Below are 25,771 nucleotides of genomic sequence, written 5' to 3'. Positions count from 1 at the left end.
TACGAAAGATTGTGTGTCCTATTAACATGCTGCCTTTTAAAATGGGTCTATACAGACCACACAAGCATTTCTTCAATCACCTGTGGTTAAGATTTTGGCAGATCCAGATCCATAAGTTGAATTCTCCTCTTGCTTGATGTTTTCTCAAGAGTAGAGACTGCTATAGCAGGCCAAATGCAAAAGAGGAGGGGGCTCCTGTATTTTTAACAACTTTACAGAAGGCAGAATTTATTTATTAGTTGTCTTCCATGTACATAATTTATTTGTCACTCAACTAGAACGCCTGTGACTAATCTGCAGGTAGAGTTAAAAACAGAGGAGGTGCATCATCCTTTTATTTGCTAAAAATGTATACCATTTAGTAACAGGGGTGGGAAAGCTCTGGCCTGCCTGCAGACCACATTTGACCCATGATGCAAAACTCACTCACCTGCTGCACACCTGACATCAGGTGTGAGGCAAGCAAAGATGTGGCTGCCCTGCTGAAAGCAGAATTAAACCTCTTGCACATCAGCTGATGTCCTTCTTGACTGCTATTGCCCTACCCCTTTAACTAATTTTGAGAAGTGGGTGGAATAACCCACCTGTCAAAATTAGTTCCTTAGCTTATAATATTAATATCAATGACAATGATAATTCCTTTCAACAGTTTACATAAAATTCACTTCCTTTTAAATATAAAACAGGTGCCCCAAATATCTTGCGTGTTATGTTCGCTGAAAACATTTATTTCCGTAAGCCCACTTATTTAATTGTGTACACTTGCTTTTAAATTTTTGCAGATTTTACCTGTGTTTTTATTGAAAATAACTTATACTGTTTTTGTACTACAGCTTAGGTTTTTTTAAAAAACGAACTGGTTTCCAAACATTTCTAAATAAATAAAAGCAATAACAGTGCGACAATATTTCAATAACATTTCCTAAAAACAAAAGTGAACTATACATCAAATAAAAGTGAAAGTGTACAGAACAGAAAATTTAAAAAAATTAGGAGCCAAAACCTTGGTAAACATGTAAGTTTTTAAGAGATGTCTGGAAATCCCCACTGTCTCCGTCTCACTGAGAGAGGGCATTCCAGAGGGTGGGTGCTGCGCCCACAAATGCAGCGGCCGCCCACTGGTGGTGAAATGACCCACATTGGAAGATATTAATCATCAGCTTGGTCTGTACCAGGGAAGATATACCAGCAGATATATCTTCTAGGTGTGCCGCTGCCAATTTGTTTAGGGCTTTAAATGTCAACAACGAAACCTTGAACTTGACTGAGTACCTAATAGCCAGCAAGTGCAAATTTTTCAGCACTGGTGTAATGTCTGTAAAGTGCGTTAATGGGAACTTACTCTATGCTATGGTTTGAGGGACCTATTGGCATGCCAGAGAGTCCAATTTGTCCCAGAGGCCATTTTCCCCAAACCACACTGACCTGTCGAACAGCTGTCATCCCTGGGTGACATCAGCTGATGGGCAGAGTTCAGTTCTCCTGGGTGCGGCTTCGCCAGCCCTTTCATTGTGCCAGTGAAGCAGGTGGGCAGGATCACCCACCTATAGTGACATCAGGTGAGTGACCCCCCACTCCCGCCTCTCAAAGTTGACCCAAGGATGTGGGGTGTGGCCAAGCCGGGCCAAAAATATTCCTGGCCCCTTCTCTGTTTCCTAGGCCAGTCAGTGTGTAGTGGTTAGAATATATGACAAAGAAGAGTTCGAATTCCTGTGTTGCCCTGAACCACAGTGGGTGACCCTGGGGCAGTCGCCGTCTCTCAAGCGAACCTTCCTCGCAGGGTTTCTTGGGAGGACAAACCGTGGCGCGCAGGTGTGTGCCGTCTGCAGCTTTCCAGAGTGATTGTAGGATATGGATAAATAGTTTGCTTAGGGTTTCAGCCTGCAGAGCCCCTTCCCAGAGTCCTGGCTTTCTGCTTCGGGTTATCAAAATATATGGGCATCCTTCTTTAGCCCGGTTGCAGACAGCAGCAGCAGCAGCAGCACCTGCCGTTCACGTCCACAACGAGGAAGAAAAAGGACTATCAACACAGGGAGGGGCTGATCTGCTGCTACTAATGCAAAGCTTATTGCTTGTCTCTCCTAACGCCAGGTGGCTGCTATCCAGGCCACCAGGAGGAGGAGGGCAGGCGGCGGATTTTATTTTACTATTTTTTTAAGGAGAAGAACAATCTGTTGCATGTCTCATTGGAAAGAGTGCGAGGGGGCGCGCGGTGGTGGGGACTGAGATAGGTGTCTCCCTTATGGATGCCTGGAAAATAGGAGGAGGACAAGGAGGAGGGCGAGAGCCTGCTCGCGTGGCCTTCTGTTGACCCCGGGGTAAAGCATCCGCTGCAGGGCAGGCGAAGGGTCAGGATCCGACGGGCGGAACCCCTGGACAGCTGCCTGCTCCGCCGGAGCAACCTGATCTGGCCATCTGGAGCGAGGAGAGCTGAGCGCCACTGGCGCCGGGATCTCTGCTTTCCCGCCCGGATTCTTTGTAGGCGCCGCTGGATGGGTCGAGCTATCCGCGGGCAGAGGGAGCTAGTGGCCGCGCAGGACTCGAACCCGCGCCCGAGCCGCTCTCCAGCGGGGCAGGAAGAGTCGCGTGGGGCTCCTGTCTCCGCCCTGCACCGCCAAGCAAGGTAAGCCCCCTCGCTCCCCAGGGGTGGTGTCGAGAAGATGGGGAAGGTTGGGGCAGAGGAGCAGCTGAGCGCGCGCAATGGGGAGGAAGATCGCCCTTGCGGGGAGCGTGTAGGATTCCGCGCAAGGAGCGCGCGTTTACCAGAACGGCGAGCTGTGTGCCCTGCTGCTCGTTGAAGCAGCAAGGGATCTGCTGCGTGTTATCTCCCCACCATAGGTGCCGGTGACCTGGGTGCTCGGGCACCCCACGAAGGGGCCGGGCACCCACAAATTTTGGCGCCAGGGCCATGTACGGTGCATGGCACCCACGGCCCCGGGCACCCACGGTCGTGGGGCCAAACTGGCACTCCTGCTCCCCACCACCGCCAATCCCCGGTTATCAGACTGAACAAAAACTCACGGCGCGTGCTTGCTGGGGAGCAAGCTGCATAGGATCGGGCTGCGCGCGTAGGCAGCAATCCTAAACCGATTGTCGTGGGAGTAAAGTAAGATAAATGGACTTCAGTGGGGTTTGTGCAACTGAGTCTTGCGGGTGTTTTACTCGGTCCCCTTTGTTCTATGTGGCTGCCTCCCTAGTAAAGGAAAGAGTTGCAGCTATACAGCTGCAAATAAAACGTTTTAAATGTGTTGTGAGATGAAAGTAAGTGAGTTTGTTCACTGGCTGCTAATACAGTCGGAAACTTGGCAGTAGCCTCGGTTTGGTATCAGTGTGAAGTGCCGTGAACCCTAGTGACATCATAGTAATAGCAAAATATTAATTTTAAATGCATGGGTAGTTAACGCATGTGTTGGTTTGTCACGTGTACGTGTGGACTACACATGACAAGAAGCAGGATCCAGTTGCAGATGCAATTTCTCTCTTGCCCCATGTGCAAACACAGATCCCGGACTCTTACAGGCTGTAATGAGATATGGTCGGCTGCTGCATAGAAGGGAACCTGTTGCATATGAGCCTTGAGTCCCATCAATTTCAATGAAATGTGCTTCCAAGTCAGTGTGCTGCGTGTCACAGGTGTGGCGCCTTCAGCTTCTGCACTTTTCACACCTCTGCGCATCGCAACTTTGTCTAGTCTAGAGGTCCACGAGTGGTTTGACCGTGAGAACATTTAGTATGCAGCAGGCAACATTACAAATATATATTGACAACTGCCATTATCCCAACTTTATATTGTTTACCTTTTTCTAGCTGGCTAAACTCACTGCCTGAATTGGTGTTGTAATAAGGAAGCACAGCTCTCGTGTTAATCTAGCCTGTTCTGGAGGGTCTTAACTGGCTTTGGGGGAACTAATCATGTTATGTACCGGTATGTGCAGTTGGAGGTGTAACAGTGTTTTAATGCCCGGAGCCTTTCCTTTCCTTGACCAGGTTATCTGATACTCTTCCTTAATTTCTAACCTGGATATCAGTACTCAGATAAAGGAAGCAATTCTTGGGTTACGGGTGACCCAGTTCTTTGGCCACTGAGGCTTTGTTGTTGTCAGCTCTGACAAATAGACTTGAGCAAAGGTATTGATTTTTATGACACTTGTAAATGTTCATTGGCTTGTAATAGGAAAATTAAAAGGTGCTTAGACTTGGGGATCTGGCTTGCTCTTCAGAAATGTTCATTGGGCATCCCACTTGTTGAAAAATCACTTTGGGTTTTCGTTTTGTTTTGCTGCGTTTCTTAAATTGAGTGCTGCTAAGAGGAAAGTAAATGTGAGTTTGTACATGGACTACTGATGCCTAACCCCTGCTTAGCCATGCACAAAGCATGGGCACCATACAGAATGATAGCAGCTGCATCTCCTATATCAGTGCTTTCCAACCTTTGGTCCCCAGCTGTTTTGGGACTACAATTCCCATCATCCATGACCACTGGGCTTGCTAGGTAGGGATGATGGGAGTTGTAGTCCAAAAAACAGCTGGAGACCCAAGGCAGGGGAACACTGTCCAATATTATTTACAATTCCTTAGTTCTTAGAGTAGGGAGAGGGGAATCTTTTTTTCTTACCATTGCCCTCATTCCCTGGGGGGGAAACAATTGAGAGCCACATGCCACTCGGCCTTGAGCCAAAAAAGGTGGGGCCACTCCCTCCCCCCACCCAAATTATTTATTGAATAGCTGCAGGCCGCTCCCCATTTGTGTGGGGGTTGCATTCTGGGTCATTGCACATGCCAGCTGTTTGTAAGGCTGTCCCACCCCTGTCCCGCCCCCTTCCAGGGCCCAAAACAAGGCATGTGTTAGCGGTCGTGCATCAATTGTCAGATGTGTGCAAAATGGCCGCCGCTTGTATCCCAGCCTCCCTCCAAAGGAGCCCAAGGTGGCAAACCTGTCACTACTAAAACAATACAATTAAAACTTAAAAACAGTAAAAAAAAACCTTCTCGAAAAAAAATTATTTTATTTATTAAATTTGTGTACTGCCCTTCATCTGAAGATCCCAGGACAGTTTGCAGCCTAAAAATACAAGATAAGAATGCAAAATACATAATAAGAACAAGGACAAAACAAAAATATAACCTTGCCCCCCAAAATGAACCACACACATCTAAAATAAGGTTACCAGACATCCCCGTTTCCTGGGGACAGTCCCCGGATTTATAAATCAGTCCCCATACAAAATCCATTGAAGTTGAAAAGTGTCCCCAGAATCATTGAAAAAAAAATCTGGTGACCTTAATCTAAAAGGATATAAGATGTTAAATAGCCAAAGGCCTGATTAAAGAGGAACATTTTTGCCTGGGGGGAAAGGAAGACCCAGGTAATTATAGACTGGTGAGCTTGACATTGATACCAGGAAAGGTCCTAGAACAGATAATTCGACGGTCAGTCTGTGAGCATTTAGAAAAGGATGCTGTGATTACTAAGACCCAACATGGGTTTCTCAAAAATAAATCATCCCAGACCAATCTGATTTCTTTTTCTTTCTTTCTTTTTTTGGAATTACAAACTTAGTGGATCAGGGAAATGCTGTGGACACAGTGTATCTTGATATTCTTGCAAGGAAGTTGGTAAAATGTGGGTTGAACAAGGTAACTGTTAGGTGGATTTGACTGACCGAACCCAAAGAGATTAATGGTTCCTTGTGATCCTGGAAAAAAAGTGGCAAGTGGGGTGCCACAAGGTTCTGCCCTGGGCCCGTTGTTGTTCAACGTCTTTATAAATGACTTGGATGAAGGAACTGAGAGGATGCTCATCAAATTTGCAGATGACACCAAACTAGGAGAGGTAGCTAATGCTGCAGAAGGCAGAATCAGAATTCAAAATGACCTTAACATATTGGAGAACTGGGCGCAAGCTAACAAAATGAATTTCAATAGGGACAAATGTAAGGTTCTGCACTTAGACAGTAAGAACCAGATGCACAAATATAGGATGGGTGACACCTGGCTTACTGGCAGTACATTTGAAAAGGATCTAGGGGGTCTCAGTAGACCACAAGCTTAACATGACGCAACAGTGTGATGCAGCAGCAGCAAAAAAAAGCTCATGCTATTCTAGGCTGCATCAACAGAAGTCTTGTGTCCGGATCAAGGGAATTAATAGTACCACTCTATTCTGCCTTAGTCAGACCACAATTTTGAATACTGTGCCCAGTTCTGGGCACCACAGTTCAAGAAGGATGTTGATAAGCTGGAACATGTTCAGCGTGAGGGCAACCAAGATGATCAAGGGTCTGGAAAATGAGCCTTATGAGGAGCACTTGAAAGAGCTGGGTATGTTTAGCCTGAAAAAGAGGAGACTGAGAGGAGATATGATAACCATTTTCAAATATCTTAAGGGCTGTCACATGAAAAAGCATCCATGTTTTCTCCTGCTCTAGAGGGTAGGACTCAAACCAATGCCTTCAAGTCACAAGAAAGGAGATTCCGACTAAAATTCTTGGAAAATTTTCTGACAGTAAGAGCTGTTTGGCAGTGGAACAGACTCCCACAAGAGGTGGTGAACTCTCCTTCCTTGGAGGTTTTTAAGCAGAGGTTGGGTGGCCATCTGCCATGGATGCTTTAGCTGAGATTCCTGCATTGCAGGCGGTTGGACTAGATGACCCATGGGTCCCTTCCAACTCAAAGAGTCTATGATTGCAGAAAAGGGCAGTTCTTGTGTTGCCGCCCTCTGTACCTCTCATGGAGGAGGCACATGACGAAGGCTTTAGAAACTCCTGGAATAAATAATTTACTCTCAAAACTAATCACTTCAGGGTTGCTAGGGACAGGTCCTTCAGCCATCGCATGTCTGGGCAAACAGATGTTTTTAAATTCCTCTGAAAAGTTAATAGCGAGGGAGGCTGACACATCTCACCAAGGGAGGGCATTTCAGAAACAGGGAATCTGCCAACCGCTTTTGGTTTGTCAGAGGCCTCTACTGAAATCAGAGAAGAGGCGATATTTGAGCTGACTACCTGGCTGACCTCTAAGCCACTATACCAGAAGTGGCCATCATGGTGCCCTGCAAGCTCCCATCATTCCCAGCCAGTATATGATTGTGAAGGTTGTAGTCCAACCATATCCAGAATCCTTATCCATATCCACAATGGCTACCTCTGTACTATGTGGTCCTAGTGTTGTCTTGGCACTATCATGTGAATTTTGCCCCAGATAGCTGAGATTTCAAAATTATGTCTCTTACTCCTTTTGAAACTTTTTTTTATTACAAATGCTTCTTGGTAAAAATTAATTTTGAAACATAGTGAGATGTATAAACACATTTCTGTTCAGCTCCCTCTGTAATTGGGACGACTGTTCTCAGTGATGGTTTCAATGCAGAATTCTTTTTTCCCACCAGGAGTTGCCGTTTGAGATGCTGCCCTTAACTGGCAAAACGATCATATTTGACAGCTTTCCTGATCCTTCAGACACCTGGGAAATAGTTGAGACGATTGGCAAAGGAACATATGGCAAGGTTTTCAAGGTGTTCAACAAGAAAAATGGGAGCAAAGCTGCAGTCAAAATCTTGGATCCAGTTCACGTAAGTTTACTTTTAGAATTGAGGCACAGCAGAAACTGTTGTAGCTTTAAGAACTATTTTTTATTCACACATTTACACCTTCAATCTGCATGGAGGGAGTCCAGATCTTACAGAATGGTCATTTCAAGAGGGTATTGTTCCCCACAGCAGTGCAGCACTGGCGTCAAAGTCATCACCTCCAGCTAGCCTTCAGCCAGCCTGCCCAAGATGGAGCCCACTGTTGGTTCTCCCCCTGTCATCTTCCCAGCACACCTTGCTAAAGATTCTTTTCCTGTCACTCTACACCCAGTTACCCTGGCAACCTTCTATCTGCCCAGGCCCAAGATTCCTCCTAAAGGGCCACCCCTTTAGTATCTCTGCAAGAAAGCTTAGCCTGTATTTTTCCACTGGCCTCCAGTCTTCCCTTCAATACAGCAAATAATCAAAATCCTGCCATTTATTAATTTATAGTGTTTATGTGGGTGCCCCCCATCTATAACAATATAGTCATTGCCTTTATTGGCTAGCTTATTTTTCCTCTGTTGTTTCATAAATTTGCCACAAAGCCCTTGTGTTCTTGAAATGCTGGCTGCTGTTTGAGAAGGTGGGGTGTCGGGTGCCAACTGGTCCATAGTTTCTGCTTCATGCACTGTGAATGTAATGCCCTCATCTGGGGAAGTTTGGCCGCATAGATTATATTGCTTCCTTAAACTGAAGGAATCCTGAGTGTCTGAAGAGGGAGCCATTGCAATAAACAAGGTGCTTGAAAATTTCCATCTTTCTTTGAGAACACTGCACTGGATTGAACTGAAGAAATGAAATAACTGACTAAAAAAAGCCAAGCAACTGCTATCAATTTACCTTTTTTTTTTTTTTACTGACTTAACTCATTTATAGGCTTGTTTTTTTCTTTTTCTAAATGCTTCTTGATTTTTACAGCGGTTTTAAGATATGTGAAATATAAAGAGAGGACGTTCTTAGCAAAACTAGGAATATGTGAGCGGGTAAAATTGGAGACATAATAGTTGAAACGTATAATTTAAAATAAGTTTTGAGAGAAGGTGAAGTATTGCTGAATAAGATTTTGTAAATGGGAACACAGAAAAGGGAGATGTGAGGGAGTCAGAAAAGAGGGTTATGGAAATTTGGTTTACGAAATGGAATTATTTTTTTATGTCTTCTTCATGATTTTTTTGTCTGTTGTCTCTTTTTTGTATGTCTTTTTTATTGTGGGGGTGGTGTTTTTTATTGTTTTTGGGTTGTGTATGTGATTGGTGTTATACTGTTTAAAACCTTTAATAAATATTTTATATATATATAAAAAAAGGAATATGTGAGTCGGAACTCAAGGAGACCCCCTTTTTGTAGCCTGCAATGTAGAAAAACAAGAATAATGCTATCAGTATCCAACTATTGACATCCACTTGTTTTATAGGCTGCAGTTTCTACAAGAACCTCCATCCTGGTTTCTAAAGGGACTTTGCAGCAAATGCACTAAGCCTTACTTCCTAGGATCAGAAACCTGGTGCCCTCCACGTGTCATAAGACTACAGCTCCTAGCATCCCTACCAATTGGCCAAGCTGGCCTGGGGCTGATGGGAGTTGGGTACAGTATTCAGAGGGCCACAGGTCTCCCATCCCAGCTATATACACACTTAACAAGGAAATAAGTCTCATTGAACTCAGTGAGGCTTATTTAGAGTAGACGTGTATAGAATTGCACTGGGGGAAAGCCCCTAGAAGTGTTGAGTTCAGATTATACTTCTTCTCAAACTTCAGACGCTTATGGCTAGAAACCTTCCCCCAATTTCTCTTTTAATCTTTCAGTATTTTCTCAAAAGACCAATTTGTTTTCAGATTCTATGCAGTGCAAAACCTTTTGACTGTACATCAATAAGTATACCTAATAAGTATATTATTATATGTTGTCCGTAAAACATGTTCACAAGGTGTTCCATTAATTCACTGTTTCTTTTGCTTTCCATCCATGTTACTAGGACATTGATGAGGAAATTGAAGCAGAGTACAACATTTTGAAAGCTCTTTCTGACCATCCAAATGTAGTCAAGTTCTATGGACTGTACTACAAGAAAGATGTGAAGGATGGAGACCAGCTGTGGCTGGTTCTGGAGGTAGGTGCATTGCTTATTGGTTGGTTTTTGTTCTCCTTCTGGTTTTTAAGTGACCACCCCAACAGGACCTTGAGTGAGAAAGCTCAATGTCATTTCTAAAGAGTTTGGAGTGCCGCAGGATATCATTCTAATTGCTCTTAGTAGATACAGCAGAGGTAGACAGTGTAGTGTCTTAAAATGTCATTGGACTACCACTCCCATCAGTCCTAGACAGTGTAGCCAATAGTCAGGGAGGATGGGAGTTGTAGTCCAAAACATCTGGAAGATGCCATGTTGTTTACATCTGAGATACTACATCCAATTGACTTTCAGGACCCATCATATCCCAATAGCCTAAATCATGCCTTAGGAGTCTCTGGCATAGCTGTCAACTTTCAGATTTGAAAATAAGGGATCAGCAGCCTCAAAAATAAGGAATCAGCAGCCTCACCTGTCCTGGGGACAGTCTACGGGATATCTAACAATCCGGTAAAGCAGCGGGAAACGGCGCTGGAATAAGGAAATTCCCCCCCCCCCAAAAAAGGGAAGGTTGACAGCTATGGTCTCTGGTACCACTCCCTGTGTGATCATTTGTGTTTGTGATGGCTTTTAGGTGGTTTTATGTGCAGATATATGCTGATTATAGCCAGAGCCAGCTCACAGACAAGGTGGGGTGAAACAGTCACCTCAGGCAGTGGAAATGCAAGAGGCAGGATCCTGCCCATCCTACCACTTCTGTTGCCATAGAAACTCTGCTTTGCCACTGGTCTCCCCTGCACCCCTAAGTGGCAAAACTCTCTAGAATGCCTCCCCTCTCTCACCAAGTCGGCTTTGCCACCTGGTGGGACGGGAGATTCAGCCAGGGCTTCTCCTTAAGGAGAGGCCATTGCTAAATCTTGCTTCCTATCACCTTATGGCAAGGCTTTGGAAGGGCTTTTCCTTGGAGGAAAGCCCTTGCAGAGCCTCACCTTTCTTTTTTCATGACAGCAGAGAAGCCCAGTCCACAGTGAGAAGAACGCAGCAGATCAATGCAGCCCTGTAAGCTTAGGGCAAGCCCGGTGTCTTCTTGAGAAGCACTCTGGGGAGGGCCAACAGACTTGAGGAAAATATTCTGGCCTGTTCCAGGCATTGGCTGATCTCATGTGAGATAAAGATTAAGTGACTGGGCACCTCAGATCTTGGGGGGAGAACCTAGAAATGCCAGAGTTTGCCGGCAGCTCTGCTTGTCATCTTCATGCCTCGCTATTGCAGTACAGACAAGGAAAGACTGTTTCTGCTTTGTTTTGAGCACCTAAGCTGCTATTTAATTTGACAGTAGTAGTGTCTTGATTTGGCCCCGCAAGTCAGCTGTTAATCTGCAGCAGCATCCATAGACATCTTCCTGCAGAAAACCCCATTTTCAATGAATGAGAGTTATATAGTAGCTCCATTGACTTACAGGGGCGGGGGCAGGGCTGGGGGAGGGGCAGCTCCCCCCCCCAATCAAGTAAATAAATAAAAATACTTAACCAACTGACCAACTGTGTCACAGATAACTCGGTTCTGCCCCCCCCATAATAACCCCCCTTCCGATAAATCCTGGCTATGCCCATGTTGACTTTGGAAAACAATTGCTAGACATTTAGGGAAGTCTCTGAAGGGTGGGTGTATTAACTCCCACAATTTTACTTACTACATTATTGTTGGGAAGCAAGTGAGGCCAGCAGCAAAATGTTGTGCTTCGGTTTTAGATGCCGGCCATGCCCTTTACCCGGGTATTCCATTCCATTCTCCCTCCTCCCCCATTTTCTGTCACACACACACCTGCAAGAGTCAGCATTTCAGGGCCACTGAGCATGCTCAGTCCCCACCAGGATGTTTTGAGAAGAGTTCCCCCCCTCCCCCTTAGGGTTAATTCCCCCTGATTTTTTATTTTTTTCAAATGATTTCTACAAAGCTTTGACTTCCTGTAAGCTTTTTTCCTGCTTCCCTCTCGTTCATGGATGGTGCTGTTTTGGCTGCATCGACACTCATAGCCTGAACCCTGAGAATGGGGAGCACGAAATACGATGAATCATCTTTGTAGTTCAGCTGCAGGCCTGCCCTGATAAGTGTTGCATTATGAATTCTTCCTTGCAGCAGTCCTTGAAGTTAATTAATAATGCTAACCACACACACTACTAATCTCAAAGAATAATTATCATGGAGGATTATTGTGATCCCCAGTTGGCAGCAGTGTTTGCTAATTTAAAGCCCTGCCTGAAGTGATACTAAGTTATATTATTCGGCTTTGATCTCTCCCCCCGCTCTCTTTTAAGAGTTAACATCAAGCGTTTGCATTTTGTTCCCATTTAATTCCGCAGAAGAGATGTATAAATATTTAAACTTAACTGTAAATTCCTCAGTAGGCCTGTACTTTATCAGTTGTGAGTTTGGTTTTTATCAAAATAAATGGAACAAATGTTCTGTGAGGAATTAACCATGGGCTACAGGGATGTTTGAACACTATTTGATATGCAGAGACATCTAAATATTTGCATAGCTGAAACTGTGCTTCAGATCTCACAAGCTAGTTTATGGAGGCCACAGAATGTTCCTTCCTTACGATTTTTTAGAATATGTGTGTGGAGTCAGAATTGATATAGATTAGGAGAAGAATCATGCAAACTACCTTGAGTTCCTTAGAGAAAAAGATGGAATATATATAAATAATATATAATGGTTCTTATTATGTGGCCAACATCACTGTGTAAACTGGTGTGCTTTATTTGGAGCAGTGAATAATCCCTGGTTATATAAGGCTGCTTTTCTACCAAGTTCTGTGACTCGCTTCCTACCCATCCAGCAAGTTTTCTACTCCAGACTTCCCCAACCTGATTGTGGATGATAGGAGTTGTGGTTCAAAATATCTGGATCACGCTTGGTTGGAGAATGCAGTTATAGTCTTTTCCCCTTTCTCCTTGAACTTGGTAACTAAAACCTTCGGCTGCCTATAAAACAGAACAGTGATAAGTGGTCCTTCTCAGAATACAAGCCCCCAATTCATAAGCTCCCACAGTTGTCTGTAAAATAAATTGGTTAAGAAGGGTTTCTCCGAAGCGTGTCCCAGTCAACTTATTGAATATTAATTGCAGAAGTGGTTTTACTGCTTTTATAGTACGTATTCTACCTCATTGTATGCTGCTTCGATAGCTTCTGGCTGTGAAGCAGTTTATACATCTGCAAAATAAATAAATGGTGGTGCTCGCAGCCTGTGGCAAGCCAGGCATGGAAGTATAGGAAGATCCCGTTGGCCCATCTAGCTCAGTATTTTCTGACTGGAGCTCTCCAGGATTTCAGTCTCTGTTCTCTCCTAGCCCTGCCTGGAGACTGAGCCCAAGACCTTCTGCCTGAAAAGCAGGTGCTTTGCCCCTGAGCTATTGCCCTTCCCCAAGATGTATATGTATATGTATATGTATATGTATATGTATATGTATATGTATATGTATATGTATATGTATATGTATATGTATATGTGAGCCATCACATGTTGCTTCTGTTCAGTCTCAACCCTGTTTGGGATAGTGTGCAAAACAGTCCAGATCTATGAAGACCAAAGGTAGCAGCAGCCTGCTTCAACTATTATAAGTTTCTCAATTCATGAGACTTGCCAGAGAGCAGAAGCTGGTATATGTCATACAGAAAGCAGCCTCAGTTTTTCCCAACTGCTTCATATTATCAAGTCCACCTAATGGAAACATGTGAGTTTTGGTAGTAAGTAAGTTAGTAAGTAAATATCTGTACTTTTACTTAAAATCAAGAGTTGTGCCCCCCCCCCCCATTTGTATTTCCTATAAATGCTTGCTTGCATTTTGCATTGCATTTCCTTCTGTCCAACTCTATCTGCCGTACTACATTTCCTTGTACATCTCCTTCCTTGGCCTAATCAGTTGTGCTACTGCCTGTGTGGAAACAATAGCCCAATAACAATGTGTACAAAAAGCAGGTTACTTGAACCCGCTTTATCGATAATGACGAAATGGTTCACTAAGGAACCCTTATGCCTGCTCACCGCAATAGCGCTGAAAATAGTGCTGCTTTGCTTTTGGCTACATGCTCTAATTATACTACATAATATATTGTCTTTCAAAAGAAGCCGAGTATGGGAAATAAATGTGCAAGCCAATATAAGAGAGCCTTTTCCTACTCTTCAGACCTGGGTATTTTTCCATGCTGCCCTGTATAATTGCTCCTTTCAATCCAGCTCTGCCTTCTTTGATCCATTGTGGCTCTAAACTAGCCTTGATTTAGCCATTTCTAATAATGAGCAGCGTAATGCCTCTTTTTTTTACTTCCCAATTACAGTAATTCCGCTCTTTTAAAATTATGTCCCCCTTTCTCTGCAAGATCAAAGATTTGTGACTACAAGTAGCCTTTAGAATACTGAGGTCTGGTAAATATTCGTAATTTTCTGGGGGAAATTACATATTACAATCCCTTGCTTGAGCAGACTGAGGGCATGAATTGTTGCCTACCCTGGGGTACAGAATAAAGGCCGGCTTTCCTAACACTTTGTTTTCATCACCATGTAGAAAAGCAAAAAGGCAGATGAAAGTTTAGGTACGAGTTCTTGGGTATCTGCACTACTAGTGTCAAGATTTGATTTATGTCCAGAGTCAGCTGTTGGAGAATCAGTCTTCTTCGTCCCAAAGAACTCTGGGTTCAGCCAGGTTTGATCTTGTGTCCGGATCTGAATCCACTGAGTGAAAAAGGAAGCTCCATTCTCTCTTCCCCTTCATCACTTATTATGGGGAGTCAAAATAGCTCTAGCCTTCCCCCTTCCTTTTGGGCAGAAGTGGATGAAATGTGCAGGCATGGTCATATATTCTGAGGGAGGTGGTGAAGCCTGCCATATTTCGGAGTGATAGCTCACTAGTGCAGACTTTACAGTTTTGGGTCACGAAAAATAGAAATAATTTTACCTCCCCTAATATTATGTGGGCTATTGATCTGAAAGATTTGAGAGAGGTAAGAAAGCTGGAAGATCAGACCTATTTGTCTGCATAAATTTTTGTGTCAGGAGTCCTTAAAATATACAGAGGGGACTTTTTTGGCTCCATGGCCCAGGAGGGTGATCAGTTGTAATTTGGTTGTAATCAGTTGTAATCACTAAACTGCAAACTATGGAGAGACCTGGTCTTAATAGAGATATTGGATTCCTGTCTCATTACATATGCTAATCATCTGCATGCTATCCCTTGCTTTTTCCTGTAGGACTAATTGCAGTCGTTAACAGTTCTCAACAGGTTTACCATACCCATAGAGTCAATCACCCATCTCCTACTACCCTCTTGAGAAAAACCCCACCCCACCCTCCCACTATATATATAAGGGTCTGGTTTCGGTGTATCTGTTTCAGTGTATCTGAAGAAGTGTGCATGCACACGAAAGCCTATACCAAGAACAAACTTAGTTGGTCTCTAAGGTGCTACTCGACAAATTTTTAAATTTTTTAAAATATATTTTGACCAAAAGTGTTTCCCATAAGCTTGATTTCGCTTTTCACAAAAGAAGAAAAAGACTGCTATTTTATTTATTTTATTTATTTTATTTTATTTTATTTTATTTTATTTTATTTTATTTTATTTTATTTTATTTATTTTGGTGTGTGGGTTGAGAGAACAGCACACAGCATTTTTTGGTGGGGTGTCTGCTTCAACATGGGGGGAAACTTGTAGAGAGCTCTTCTCAGGTAAGCCCCGAAACACTATCAGCAGCAATATTTGAATCAGTGTATTGATGAGTTGCTGATTCAGTGTTATATTTTTATTGCTTGTGTTCTGGTGTTTATATATGATTGTTGTGCATTACACTGAACTCCTTTGGAAAAAGGATCATTTATAAATATCTTAAATAAAATTCAACATGTTCTGAATTTATATGTATATATACATGTATACATTAATATTACAATGAGAGATGAGATGATGAGCAACACATTTAAAAAGACCCCTTTGCTGAAAATGTTGTAAGGAGTGGTCAGACTAAATTTGCATATTTTCATGTGCTAATACAAATGCAAATTCTAATGCTGGCCACAAGAAGATTGGACTTTTTTAAAAAAATGTCTTGGCAAATGTATGCAAGGTCTATGATGTAGTTCAGCCTAGAATCCTTGAATCATCTTTCAAAGTTACAACTTGAGCTACACAAGATGACTGCTCTCTTTTTCTTTAATTCAGTCCCTGGATATGGCCTCTAAATACTTCTCAGTGGGAACTTCTGGAAGGATTGAACAGCTGAATAGAGATCCAAACAGCATACATTTGATCCAGTACTTACATTTAAAGCACATGACTTTTCCCACAAAGAAGAGTTTGAGGGTGCTGGGAACTTTAGGTAGAAATCAGCATCAAGCTATGATAAATGTTATGTCTGGGCAAGCATTTCAACTTGCCAGATGGAATGACACACACACACACACACACACACACACACACACACACACGCCTCTCATCCCCCAGGTGCTGTTCTATGGGTTCTTCTGACCCCCTGAGCTAATTTTGGGGAGAGTGTGTGGAGGGGGGAACCCCTTTGAGAAACATCTGGAGGGCTACAGCCATCCTACAGATTACAAGCTGGAGAACTCTGGCAACTATAAAGCTCACCTTGGTTTTGAGATGGGCAGCTCCTGAAGTTTGTTTATAAGCCAAGCTTGGGAGAACATCCCCACCACTTCCAGGGGCGCGGACTTATAAAAAATATTGGGGGGGCCCGGGAAAGCTCATGAATAATAAATAAGCTCATGAATATGCAGATAAAGTGGCGCCGCCTCCTCGTGAGCGAATAGGGGAGAGCGTGCTGCGCCTATTAATCAGCTCCGAAGGAAATTGGGTGGAGCTTTTGCTCGGGAGGGAGGGCAGGAGGCATGCAGCCCGACCCTGTGCATTTTGGGCTGGGGGAGGGGCGGCGGTGGCGCTCTGCTGGAGGGGCGCCCAAGATTATTGGGGGGGGCAGAGCCCCCCCAAACGAATTTTTGAGGGGGCTTGGGCCCCCTCAGGCCCCATGGAGTCGGCGCCTATGAACTTCTAGTGTGAGAAATTGGTAAGTGGCTGTCAGTTTTCAGCCATCTGCTTTGCACACAGAAGGTCACAGGTTCTATCTGCAACATCTGTAGAAAGGGCTAGGAGAGGCTTCTGCCTGAAATCCTATAGAGCAGCTCTCAGCATGGACAATATAAGCTAGATGGGTGAATAGTCTGATTTGGCATAAGGCAGTTTCCGGTGTTCTTATGTCTGATGCTCAGTACTTGTTCCTCTTCCCACGTCCCTCCAATATCAAGAAAAATTATTGCTTTATGGGTCTCATCTTCTTTGCCTGTCTAGCATAGCTCAGTGATGGGCTAATTGAGAAGCAAGTGAACAAATGATTTTTTTGATTTTTTTGAATGACCAAATTTATAATGGAGCACTTGCTTCCAGTGCTTCCAAGTGTCATTTTAAATTGCAACCCCATCATCGAAATCATCCAGCTCATCCTGCAGTTTTAACTCATCATTCATCTGTAACACAGCCGGCACATTTCTATTAGCAGAGCACATGGCCTCTTCTCACCCCAGGTAACCAATGACTCAACATGGGCATTAGGAAGCTGCTGTGCCTGTAGATTCAAGGATCATTAGCCCCAGTGCTAAGGAGTTCACATGTGGCAGAGGATGGAAGAGAAGCAGAACCAGGTACCCAAACGTTAGCCGAAGGTGAAAAAGAGCCTAGACCCAGACAAAAACAGGAGACCAGCATCCCCCAGTCCTTCCAGACTTCCTCTTGCCCTGCTGTCCCCATCCCCACCCCAGGAAAACCCAATCTTTACCACTGAACAGGAGCAAACATCCATCAGGTTTTCTTGTGGAAAATGGTGGGACAAACAGAAAACCGCTTGGACATGTGCTTTCTAGACATGGGTCAAGAAGAAGTGTGGATGAGCCCATAGACCTTCAGTTGAACACAGGGGCTTGGGTCAGTGGACCCAGACCTGTTCCCTGTTCCTCCACATATCAGGAGAATATGACTATGCCTTCCCTTGTGCTCCTGCCAATGCGTCCACCCAGTGCCAACCTCTCCCTTCCACTAAGTGGCAGTGGCCCTGAGCCTGGTACTGGGAGCGGCTAGGTGCGTGACCACACCCCTCTCTGCTGCTAACTATTACTGGGAATATGTGATTTAAAAACCATTGCAGGTGGTTGTGTTAACATCTGGTTCAGTGAGCGTCAGATTAGCATTGTGACACATGTTCATAGTTATATAGAAGTCTGCTGGCTCAGAGTGAGAGTTCCATTGTGCTCTTCCCCACTGCCCTCTCCAAATGCAATTCAAAGGTGATTCATAAGCATAGCAGAATATTTTAGGCAAATGGGGGTGAATTCTGTTGTTTCCATTTCCTTCTGCTCCCCAATCATATTTTCATGGATATTGTTGCTAAACTGCTGTATTTTCAGCTGCACCAATTTAGACAGTTGACTGTGTGTTGTGTTGTGTTGTGTTGTGTTGTGTCTTTGTAAAGACCTAACCTTTGATCTGTGCCTACAAAGACAGTCATGGTGTCTTGACACAATTAGTAAAAATAGACATAGGAACAGAAAAAATAAATTGGAAGGGACACTTTGCCCATGAGGTTTTCCCTGGGCTGTGGAGAAAATAGAACAAGGCTTATTTTAACCCGGGGAAGGCAGAGTGCTGCTTGCCCAGTTCAAAAAAGGACATGGAGGACTATGCTTCCAAATATTCCTTCTCCATTATGTTTTGAATTTCACTACAAATAAATGTGCTGGATGCTATGCAAAAAAACCATCTTTGCATACATCTGTTCCTGCGTGTGCTGAAGAGTGCTTCGGCTTCTTCCTTTGAGGATCACAGTGATTTTAACTTCACCTGACAACTGCTTTTCAACGTCTTCATTTTATGCACCTCCCAAAGTGCCAGTTTATAGGAAGATCAAATAATAATTTAAAAAGTATCAGATACTAAGAAAGGGAGTTATGTGAAAGGCGTGTTTATTTTGTATGGTTGGCAAGTTTCTTGGCGTGCCGACCTTTAATTTATGCTCAGTGTTAAAAAGGTGGGGGCACAGCTCAGCGGTAGAGCACTTGCTTGGCATGCGGAAGGTGCCAGCTTCAATCTCCAGGCAGGCCTGGGAGAGACCCTTGCCTAAAAGCCTGGAGAGCCACTGCCAGTCAGTGAAGGCAGTATTGAACTAGATGGGCCAACATTCTGCCTTGGTGTAAGGCTGCTTCCTAGGTTCCTATGTAAACCCAAGATGGCTGGCATCCATCTGTCTCGGGAGACAATGGAGGACTGAGCCTTTGGAGGTGGCCAAGCTGTTGGATGTTCACAGTGCCTGCTGTGGCTGTAGAGATCAATGAGGGAGAGACATGTTTTGTTGCAGCTGGGGCAGATGAAGGTGTCCAGTTATGCTCCTGCAGATGCACCATGGCATTTCTTCTCTCTGCGCTCCTCCCAGTGGTCATTTCTCCTCTGATCACAGCTATGGATACACAACTTGACTGCCTGTCTCCAGGTACTGAGGTTGCCTGCAAAGGATTCTCACATGGCAGGGTTGATGATGCTGCCAGCCTTCATGTCACGTTTGCAGATTTTTTGGGTTCATGATCTCGGGTGGCATACCAAAACACAGTTTCTTCAGGTCCACAATCTCACGTGGTGACCCAAAACACACATTTTGGGGTACCATGCCTGAAAAACACCAACATTTTTCCAGGGTTTGGGATCTCGCATGGGTCATGTGATTCGTGTGGGAATGCAGAGCCAGAAGATGGCATCCCAGATTTGGACTGTGTCATGTTAAGGGTATGTGTTTGAAGGGTATGTGTCTTCAATCAGAAGAGAAAGAGACCCATCAGTGAGGAGCAATTGTGTGGATGGGAGATTGCATGTGTGCTTGTACTAGTAACGCACCACTTCTGATCCCTCACCTGAATTGAGTGTTCATTGTTGCTCATGAAAGGGCCAGGCCTTCTGCAAATATTTAAACTGATGAGAAACCCTGTCCTTGGGTGGCTCACGCCCAACAGAGTCTCACTGAAGAGCACAGAGCTAACCTCAGCATATTATCTTGACAAATGGGCAGTCGATATGCCACAGATTCCCACAGGACTGCAAAACTTCCATTGAGTTTCAGTTTGTTTATTGGATTCACCATTGATTGTATGACAAGATAAACATGGACAATTAATGAAGCATTCGGCTGTCCTTAAAACAGACTGCCACATGAGAATCTAGGTGTAACTCAGCAGTTTCTCTTAAGCGCTAGGTTCTTTAATGTCCTGAAGAGAGCCAGTGTAGTGGTTAGAGTGTTGGACTAGGACCTGGGAAACCAGGGTTCAACACCTGTGTGCCATTCACTTGGTGTCCTTGAGCCAGTTGTTGTCTCTCAGCTGAATCTATGTTGCAGAGGAGTTGTGATGATAAAAGGGATAGCAGGGAGAACCATGTAGGTAGGCCTCCTTGAGCTCATTGAAAGAAAGGTGGGATATAAATGTGGTAGTAATATTATGGTGATGTGTCTTGCACCTTGCTCCAGCTGGTTGATTTTGAGGTTGTAGTAAAACACCAAGTAGCTCCTATGAGGCTGAAGTGTACTCATGAGAGCAGACGTCTGCCTATTGTGTAGAGTAGATGCTTAGGTAGACAGACCAATTATCTTAGCTGGGAATAAATAAGAAAGCTCCCTATGGTCTTAAGGTGACCTATTTTGAGGGAGAGCTTTCAGTCCTACATGGTTTACTTTTTGATCCATCCCTAATCCATGGGAGAAAGTTAGACTATAAATATACAGTGGTACCTCAGGTTAAGTACTTAATTTGTTCCGGAGGTCCGTTCTTAACCTGAAACTGTTCTTAACCTGAAGCACCACTTTAGCTAATGGGGCCTCCCACTGCTGCAGCACCGCTGCAGCACGATTTCTGTTCTCATCCTGAAGCAAAGTTCTTAACCCGAGGTACTATTTCTGGGTTAGCGGAGTCTGTAACCTGAAGCGTATGTAACCTGAAGCATATGTAACCCAAGGTACCACTGTACTTTTAAATGAATGAATAGTAACCTTGTTAACAAGCCTAATAAAAAGCAAAAGAAAAAATGTAATCATTACTTTCTTTTCTCTTCTCTTCTCTTTTTCTTTTTCACCAAATAGCTGTGTAATGGAGGATCTGTGACTGACCTTGTAAAAGGATTTCTGAAGCGAGGAGAAAGAATGAGTGAAGTTATTATTGCTTTCATTTTACATGAAGCCCTGATGGTAAGTAAGGAAATGCATTAACAGTTCAAATATTGGCTCTTGATTTTGGTGGAGAATTAATTTTGGTACAGAGTTAAGCACTGGAAGGGAAATGGGACACGGCCCCACCAACCTCAGTCTGCCCTCAGCCAGTCCTTACCTAGTCCTCACCTGCTTTCCTTCTTCCTTACTACCAGTCCAGTGGGTAGCACTGCCTAACAGGTTCTTGCAGCCTTGCATGCTGTTATATATGAAATGGAGATCATGGTTTAATAGAAACTCTACATGGTTAAATAAGCCTGTTTCGTAAACCATGGTTTGAAGTTGACTTGTTTAGAAACTGCTCAGAGTTGTAAAGTTGCAGGTAAGAGCTGCCAAGTCTATCTCATGGCTGCATGAAAGAAGGGGAAGGGAGTGCATGAGTCCAAGGCTTTTACACGTAGCACTAAACCATGGTTTAGGGTTACATACAAACACTGAATTTTGTTACATATTGCTGGTATAGCATTTCCTTCACCCCCATCTTCCTAACTACAGACACAGCAAATCTCAGGACAACACTGTAAGTTTGTAAGATTTATTAGCTTGGGAAATTGTTTGTAAGATTTATTGGCTTGGGAAATGTATGAGTTTTATTCATAAAGGATTTTCCCCCCATGCAGATGTTTACCATGAGAGATAATTTAAACTGTAATGGTTCACCATGTGAACTATGGTGGATTTGTACTATAGGTATATCCCTGAATTAAAAATGCATTAAATGGAATACTTACTAAGTTTACAAATATTTTGACAATTTCGTATTTTCTTTATTGCAGATAAATTCATTTAAAAACCATAAACTCTCTTTTCAGGGGCTTCAGCATTTGCATGAAAACAAAACTATCCACCGTGATATCAAGGGAAATAACATCCTTCTAACCACTGAAGGAGGTGTTAAACTTGTGGATTTTGGTAAGTTGCAATGTCCTTATGCCCTTGAGATGTCATGTTGCACTTGTCTGTCAAAAGCAGCCAACTTAGGGTCTAGACAAACATGACCCAGTGTGAGGTGGAATGAGCCTTGGGCTTCAATATACTCATGCCCTGCCTTCTCCTCAGGTAGAAGAAAGTTACACCTGTCCTGACCAAATACTGCACTGATTTTCACTTTGGCATCTGCCTAAAAGATGTTCATAATTTAGTATCCTGGATTTCAAAAAGAAAGAGCAAAGTATATTTCCAGTTGGTGTACATGCACAACTTTGGCTTTACCCAGGGGTGACTGGTGTCACCGCTAAAAAGTGGGATTCTATAAGTTATTGCCAAGTCATTTCCACCCATCCATGACACGAGCCATTGGTCCCACGCCCCTCCCATCAGACATTATAGTTGAATTGTGTTTTGGAGGTTCCTGTCATGCGGATTAACTCCATGTGGTGAGGTGACAGAATTTTGCATAGACTGTTGCATCCCCTTTTTTATCTGGTGGTGTTATTGCCAGTGCTGCAATTATATGACTCGTCTCCTGTTCTGAGAGTTGATCTTGGTTGTTTATAAAGTTACTTTTTGTGTGCAGGCTGATTTTTATTACTCACCCCTTTGGAGTTTTACTTAACCTTTTAAACTTGGATATAAATATTTGAAATAAATAATGTAGGCTCATGATGTATATACACTGACATAAGGCTAAATGTACGGGAGTCTTGTGGCTAAGGGATCAGTGGCACAATCCTATACATGTCTATTCAGAAGTTAGCCCCATTGACTTCAGTGGGGCTTACCTCCAGGAAACTGGGCACAGGATTGTGGCCAATATGTCAGATCAGGAAGGCCTCAGTTCAAACCTCACCTCTGATGTGAATGCATGTTTTAGCCTTAGGGAAGCCACTCTCAGCTCAAGATCTGTAAAATGGGAGTAATATTACTAATTTGGGTGGCGCTGTGGATTAAACCACAGAGCCTAGGACTTGCCGATCAGAAGGTCAGCGGTTTGAATCCCCATGATGGGGTGAGCTCCCATTGTCCCAGCTCCTGCCAACCTAGCAGTTTGAAAGCACATCAAAGTGCAAGTAGATAAATAGGTACTGCTCCGGTGGGAAGGTAAACGGTGTTTCCGTGCGCTGCTCTGGTTCACCAGAAGCGGCTTAGTCATGCCGGCCACATAACCCAGAAGCTGTACGCCGGCTCCATCAACCAATAAAGAGAGATGAGTGCCGCAACCTCAAAGTCGGCCACGACTGGACCTAATGGTCAGGGGTCCCTTTACCTTTATTACTAACTTATCTTTCATAGTTATTATAAGGATAACAAGTGTTTCTATCTAATATGTGATCACTCTGAACATTCAAAAGTGCTGTAGAAATGCTAAATATGATTATTAAAAACACTAATCATGGGTGTGCTGGGAAGTCCTGATTGCTGTAAGGTTTGGAAAAATATTCTCTTGCCTCTCAAGATACTGTGCCTACTCATGCAGCCTTGATGTTAATGAGGTTGGCCATATCGCTCAGTACTAATTAGGTCAAGCCCTGTGTGATAGTGTCCCATTCACAACAGAAAGGGAACACCTCATTCAACTGTAAAATGAATTAAGAACAAAGACTAAAGCTGATTGGTCAGAAGCACCCATGTTGACCATGAATAGAAGGCTGTAAATTTTTGAGATAAATTCCCAGGAGTAAGAAGCTTGAAGTCTTAAAATTTTCCTTTTGGCGTGGATATTGGCTTATCTTAAATTAAAACCAGATTCTTATTTCAAGTAGTGTTTGGAATGAGTTTTGTTCTTTAGAATCTTAGTCTAGTAACTGCATCTAGAGCTACTTTTCCATTAACTTCAGTATTCTAGCCAAACCTATGGAGATTTTCAATAAATACTTACCCATAGGTTAAGGTAAAGGGACCCCTGACAATTAAGTCCAGACGCGAACAACTCTAGGGTTGCGCGCTCATGTCGCTTTACAGGCCGAGGGAACCTACGTTTGTCTGCTTGGCTATTGCAAAACATGGAGAGACACTATCTCACTGGTCCTACCAGTTGGGATGAATATGGATATTTTACAGTTAGGGAATTAATGTTAAATGAGAGGGACTTACCTTAGGACAGGGATAGCCAATGTGGTGCCCTCCAGGTGTGCTCTGGCTCCAAGTCAGCCCTAGCCAGCTTGACCATCATTCAGGAATAATGGGAGTTGGGTATGATGGATATTCCAATAACATTTTAAGGGCATCACGGTGGCTATCCCTGCCTTAGAATATATCCAAGGTTAATTTTACATGATTTGTACTTGGAAACATCTCCCTCAGGAGCCCTGACAGAGCTCAACACCTGTAGTAGCTGTTAAAAGGAAAGAGACATTCTTACCTCTACAGATGTTTTAAAAAGAAAATGTATTTTTCTGACCTTGTTGTCCATCCTAGGATTGACATGATTGGTTGTGGTTTTACTTCTTTCACGTTACTGTAATTCTTTTGTCGTTTGGTGGTTTGAGCTGATATAAGATCATTAGGGAATATATTTCAATTAAATAAATATGAGCAGAGTTAAATGCTTATAAATCTCAGTGCATTTCAGTGGACAAGATCTAAGAACAGCCTTAATTCTGTTTAAATCTGTCAAACTCAAAATGTGCTTCCCTTTCACTGGTTGTGCCTTTAAGAACTAGCCTCCCAGTATATCTGTGGCTAGTTTGGGATTTTATCTCGGATCTCCCAGGTCAAAGTTCAGCTGTTTTTCCACTGGACTTTTGCTGGTTCTTTTTCTGTTGTTGCAACTAGTTGTTGTACTCTGCCAGCTTGACATCACATATGACAGCTGCTGTCAATAATAGGCAGGTTAATGGACCTTTGATAACGGAACTGGCTTTTTCTTCCCCTTGTGGCTTGTGAACTTCTGAATTGTGGGACATAATATTTTCCTGTTCTGCTAAGCCAATTTATTTTGCACAGCAGTGATGCTAGCCTTTGTGAACAGCCTGCACCTTTTGTACATTTCTTTCTTGGCTGTCATGTTATTTCGCCCCCCAGCACCCAGCACCCACTGTTGGATTAGTACAGCCATTACAGACAATGGCGCCACAGTAGTAAAGATCCAGATTTCAGCCACTCTACTTATTCCCACTTACGCTGCATGCCCCACTTTTGCTGCAGGCTCTCAGGCACACATTTTCTGTAAAGTGTGAGTCCAGTACTTTTTGTCTGGGGACACGCAGCAGTATGCATGCACCTAAACATTTTGTGATTCTAATGTCAGAAGAAGCTAAAAATTTAAATTTTTTAAGTTTCTTCTCTAGCACATTTCTGTTGCTACCCCCGATGGCAACCTCATTTCCTGTCACGGTGTTTCCTGAGTCTCAGACAGAAGCGAGCGTTTAATGTGTGAAGTAGGAGTTGGAATCTAGCACGGTGATTGGTCAGTTTTGTTGTTACCACCTCTGATGGCAGCTTCCTTTCCTTTCCTGGTGTTTCCCGAGTCTCAGACGGAAGTGAGCATTTAATGTGTAAAACAGTGTGGAATATGGGTGTGTGGTGTTTTACTGATGGAAGTTTGGCCTCATTGAGGGGCAGTATTTCAATATGTGTAGGAAAATTACTATTTTTCATCATCATGAGGTAATGCATGTTCTTTGTGCTTATGTACTTTGTACTTTTTATTTTTTTTACCTGATTTGAACTATAAAATGGTGGTTTTCTTGAGTCAAAATGAGAGTACAGTGGTGCCCCGCAAGACGAATGCCTCGCAAGACGGAAAACTCACTAGACGAAAGAGTTTTCCGTTTTGGAGGTGCTTCGCAAAACGAATTTCCTATGGGCTTGCTTCGCAAGACGACAATGCCTTGCGAGTTCCTGCGGGTTTTTTTCCCTCCCCCCCTTTTTCTAAGCCGCT

The 25,771-nt window shown here is 43.5% G+C and overlaps 1 protein-coding gene across 1 annotated transcript in view; it reads left to right on the top strand.

Moving 5' to 3' along the window:
* The first annotated feature begins 2,191 nt into the window (after window positions 1-2,191).
* Window positions 2,192-25,771, top strand: part of MYO3A (myosin IIIA) — a 102,419-nt gene continuing 78,839 nt past the window's right edge. Inside the window, exons 1-5 of the mRNA XM_083467358.1 lie at window positions 2,192-2,623; window positions 7,388-7,570; window positions 9,547-9,681; window positions 20,824-20,928; window positions 21,762-21,861. Coding sequence (XP_083323484.1) covers window positions 7,403-7,570; window positions 9,547-9,681; window positions 20,824-20,928; window positions 21,762-21,861 — 508 coding nt within the window. The 5' untranslated portion in view covers window positions 2,192-2,623; window positions 7,388-7,402. The remainder of the gene's footprint in view (window positions 2,624-7,387; window positions 7,571-9,546; window positions 9,682-20,823; window positions 20,929-21,761; window positions 21,862-25,771) is intronic.

This window comes from Podarcis liolepis, assembly GCF_965112155.1.
Source record: "Podarcis liolepis genome assembly, chromosome: 12".
Lineage (NCBI taxonomy): Eukaryota > Metazoa > Chordata > Lepidosauria > Squamata > Lacertidae > Podarcis > Podarcis liolepis.
Note: the sequence above shows the minus strand (reverse complement) of the source record. Positions and strands in the feature narration are given on the sequence as shown.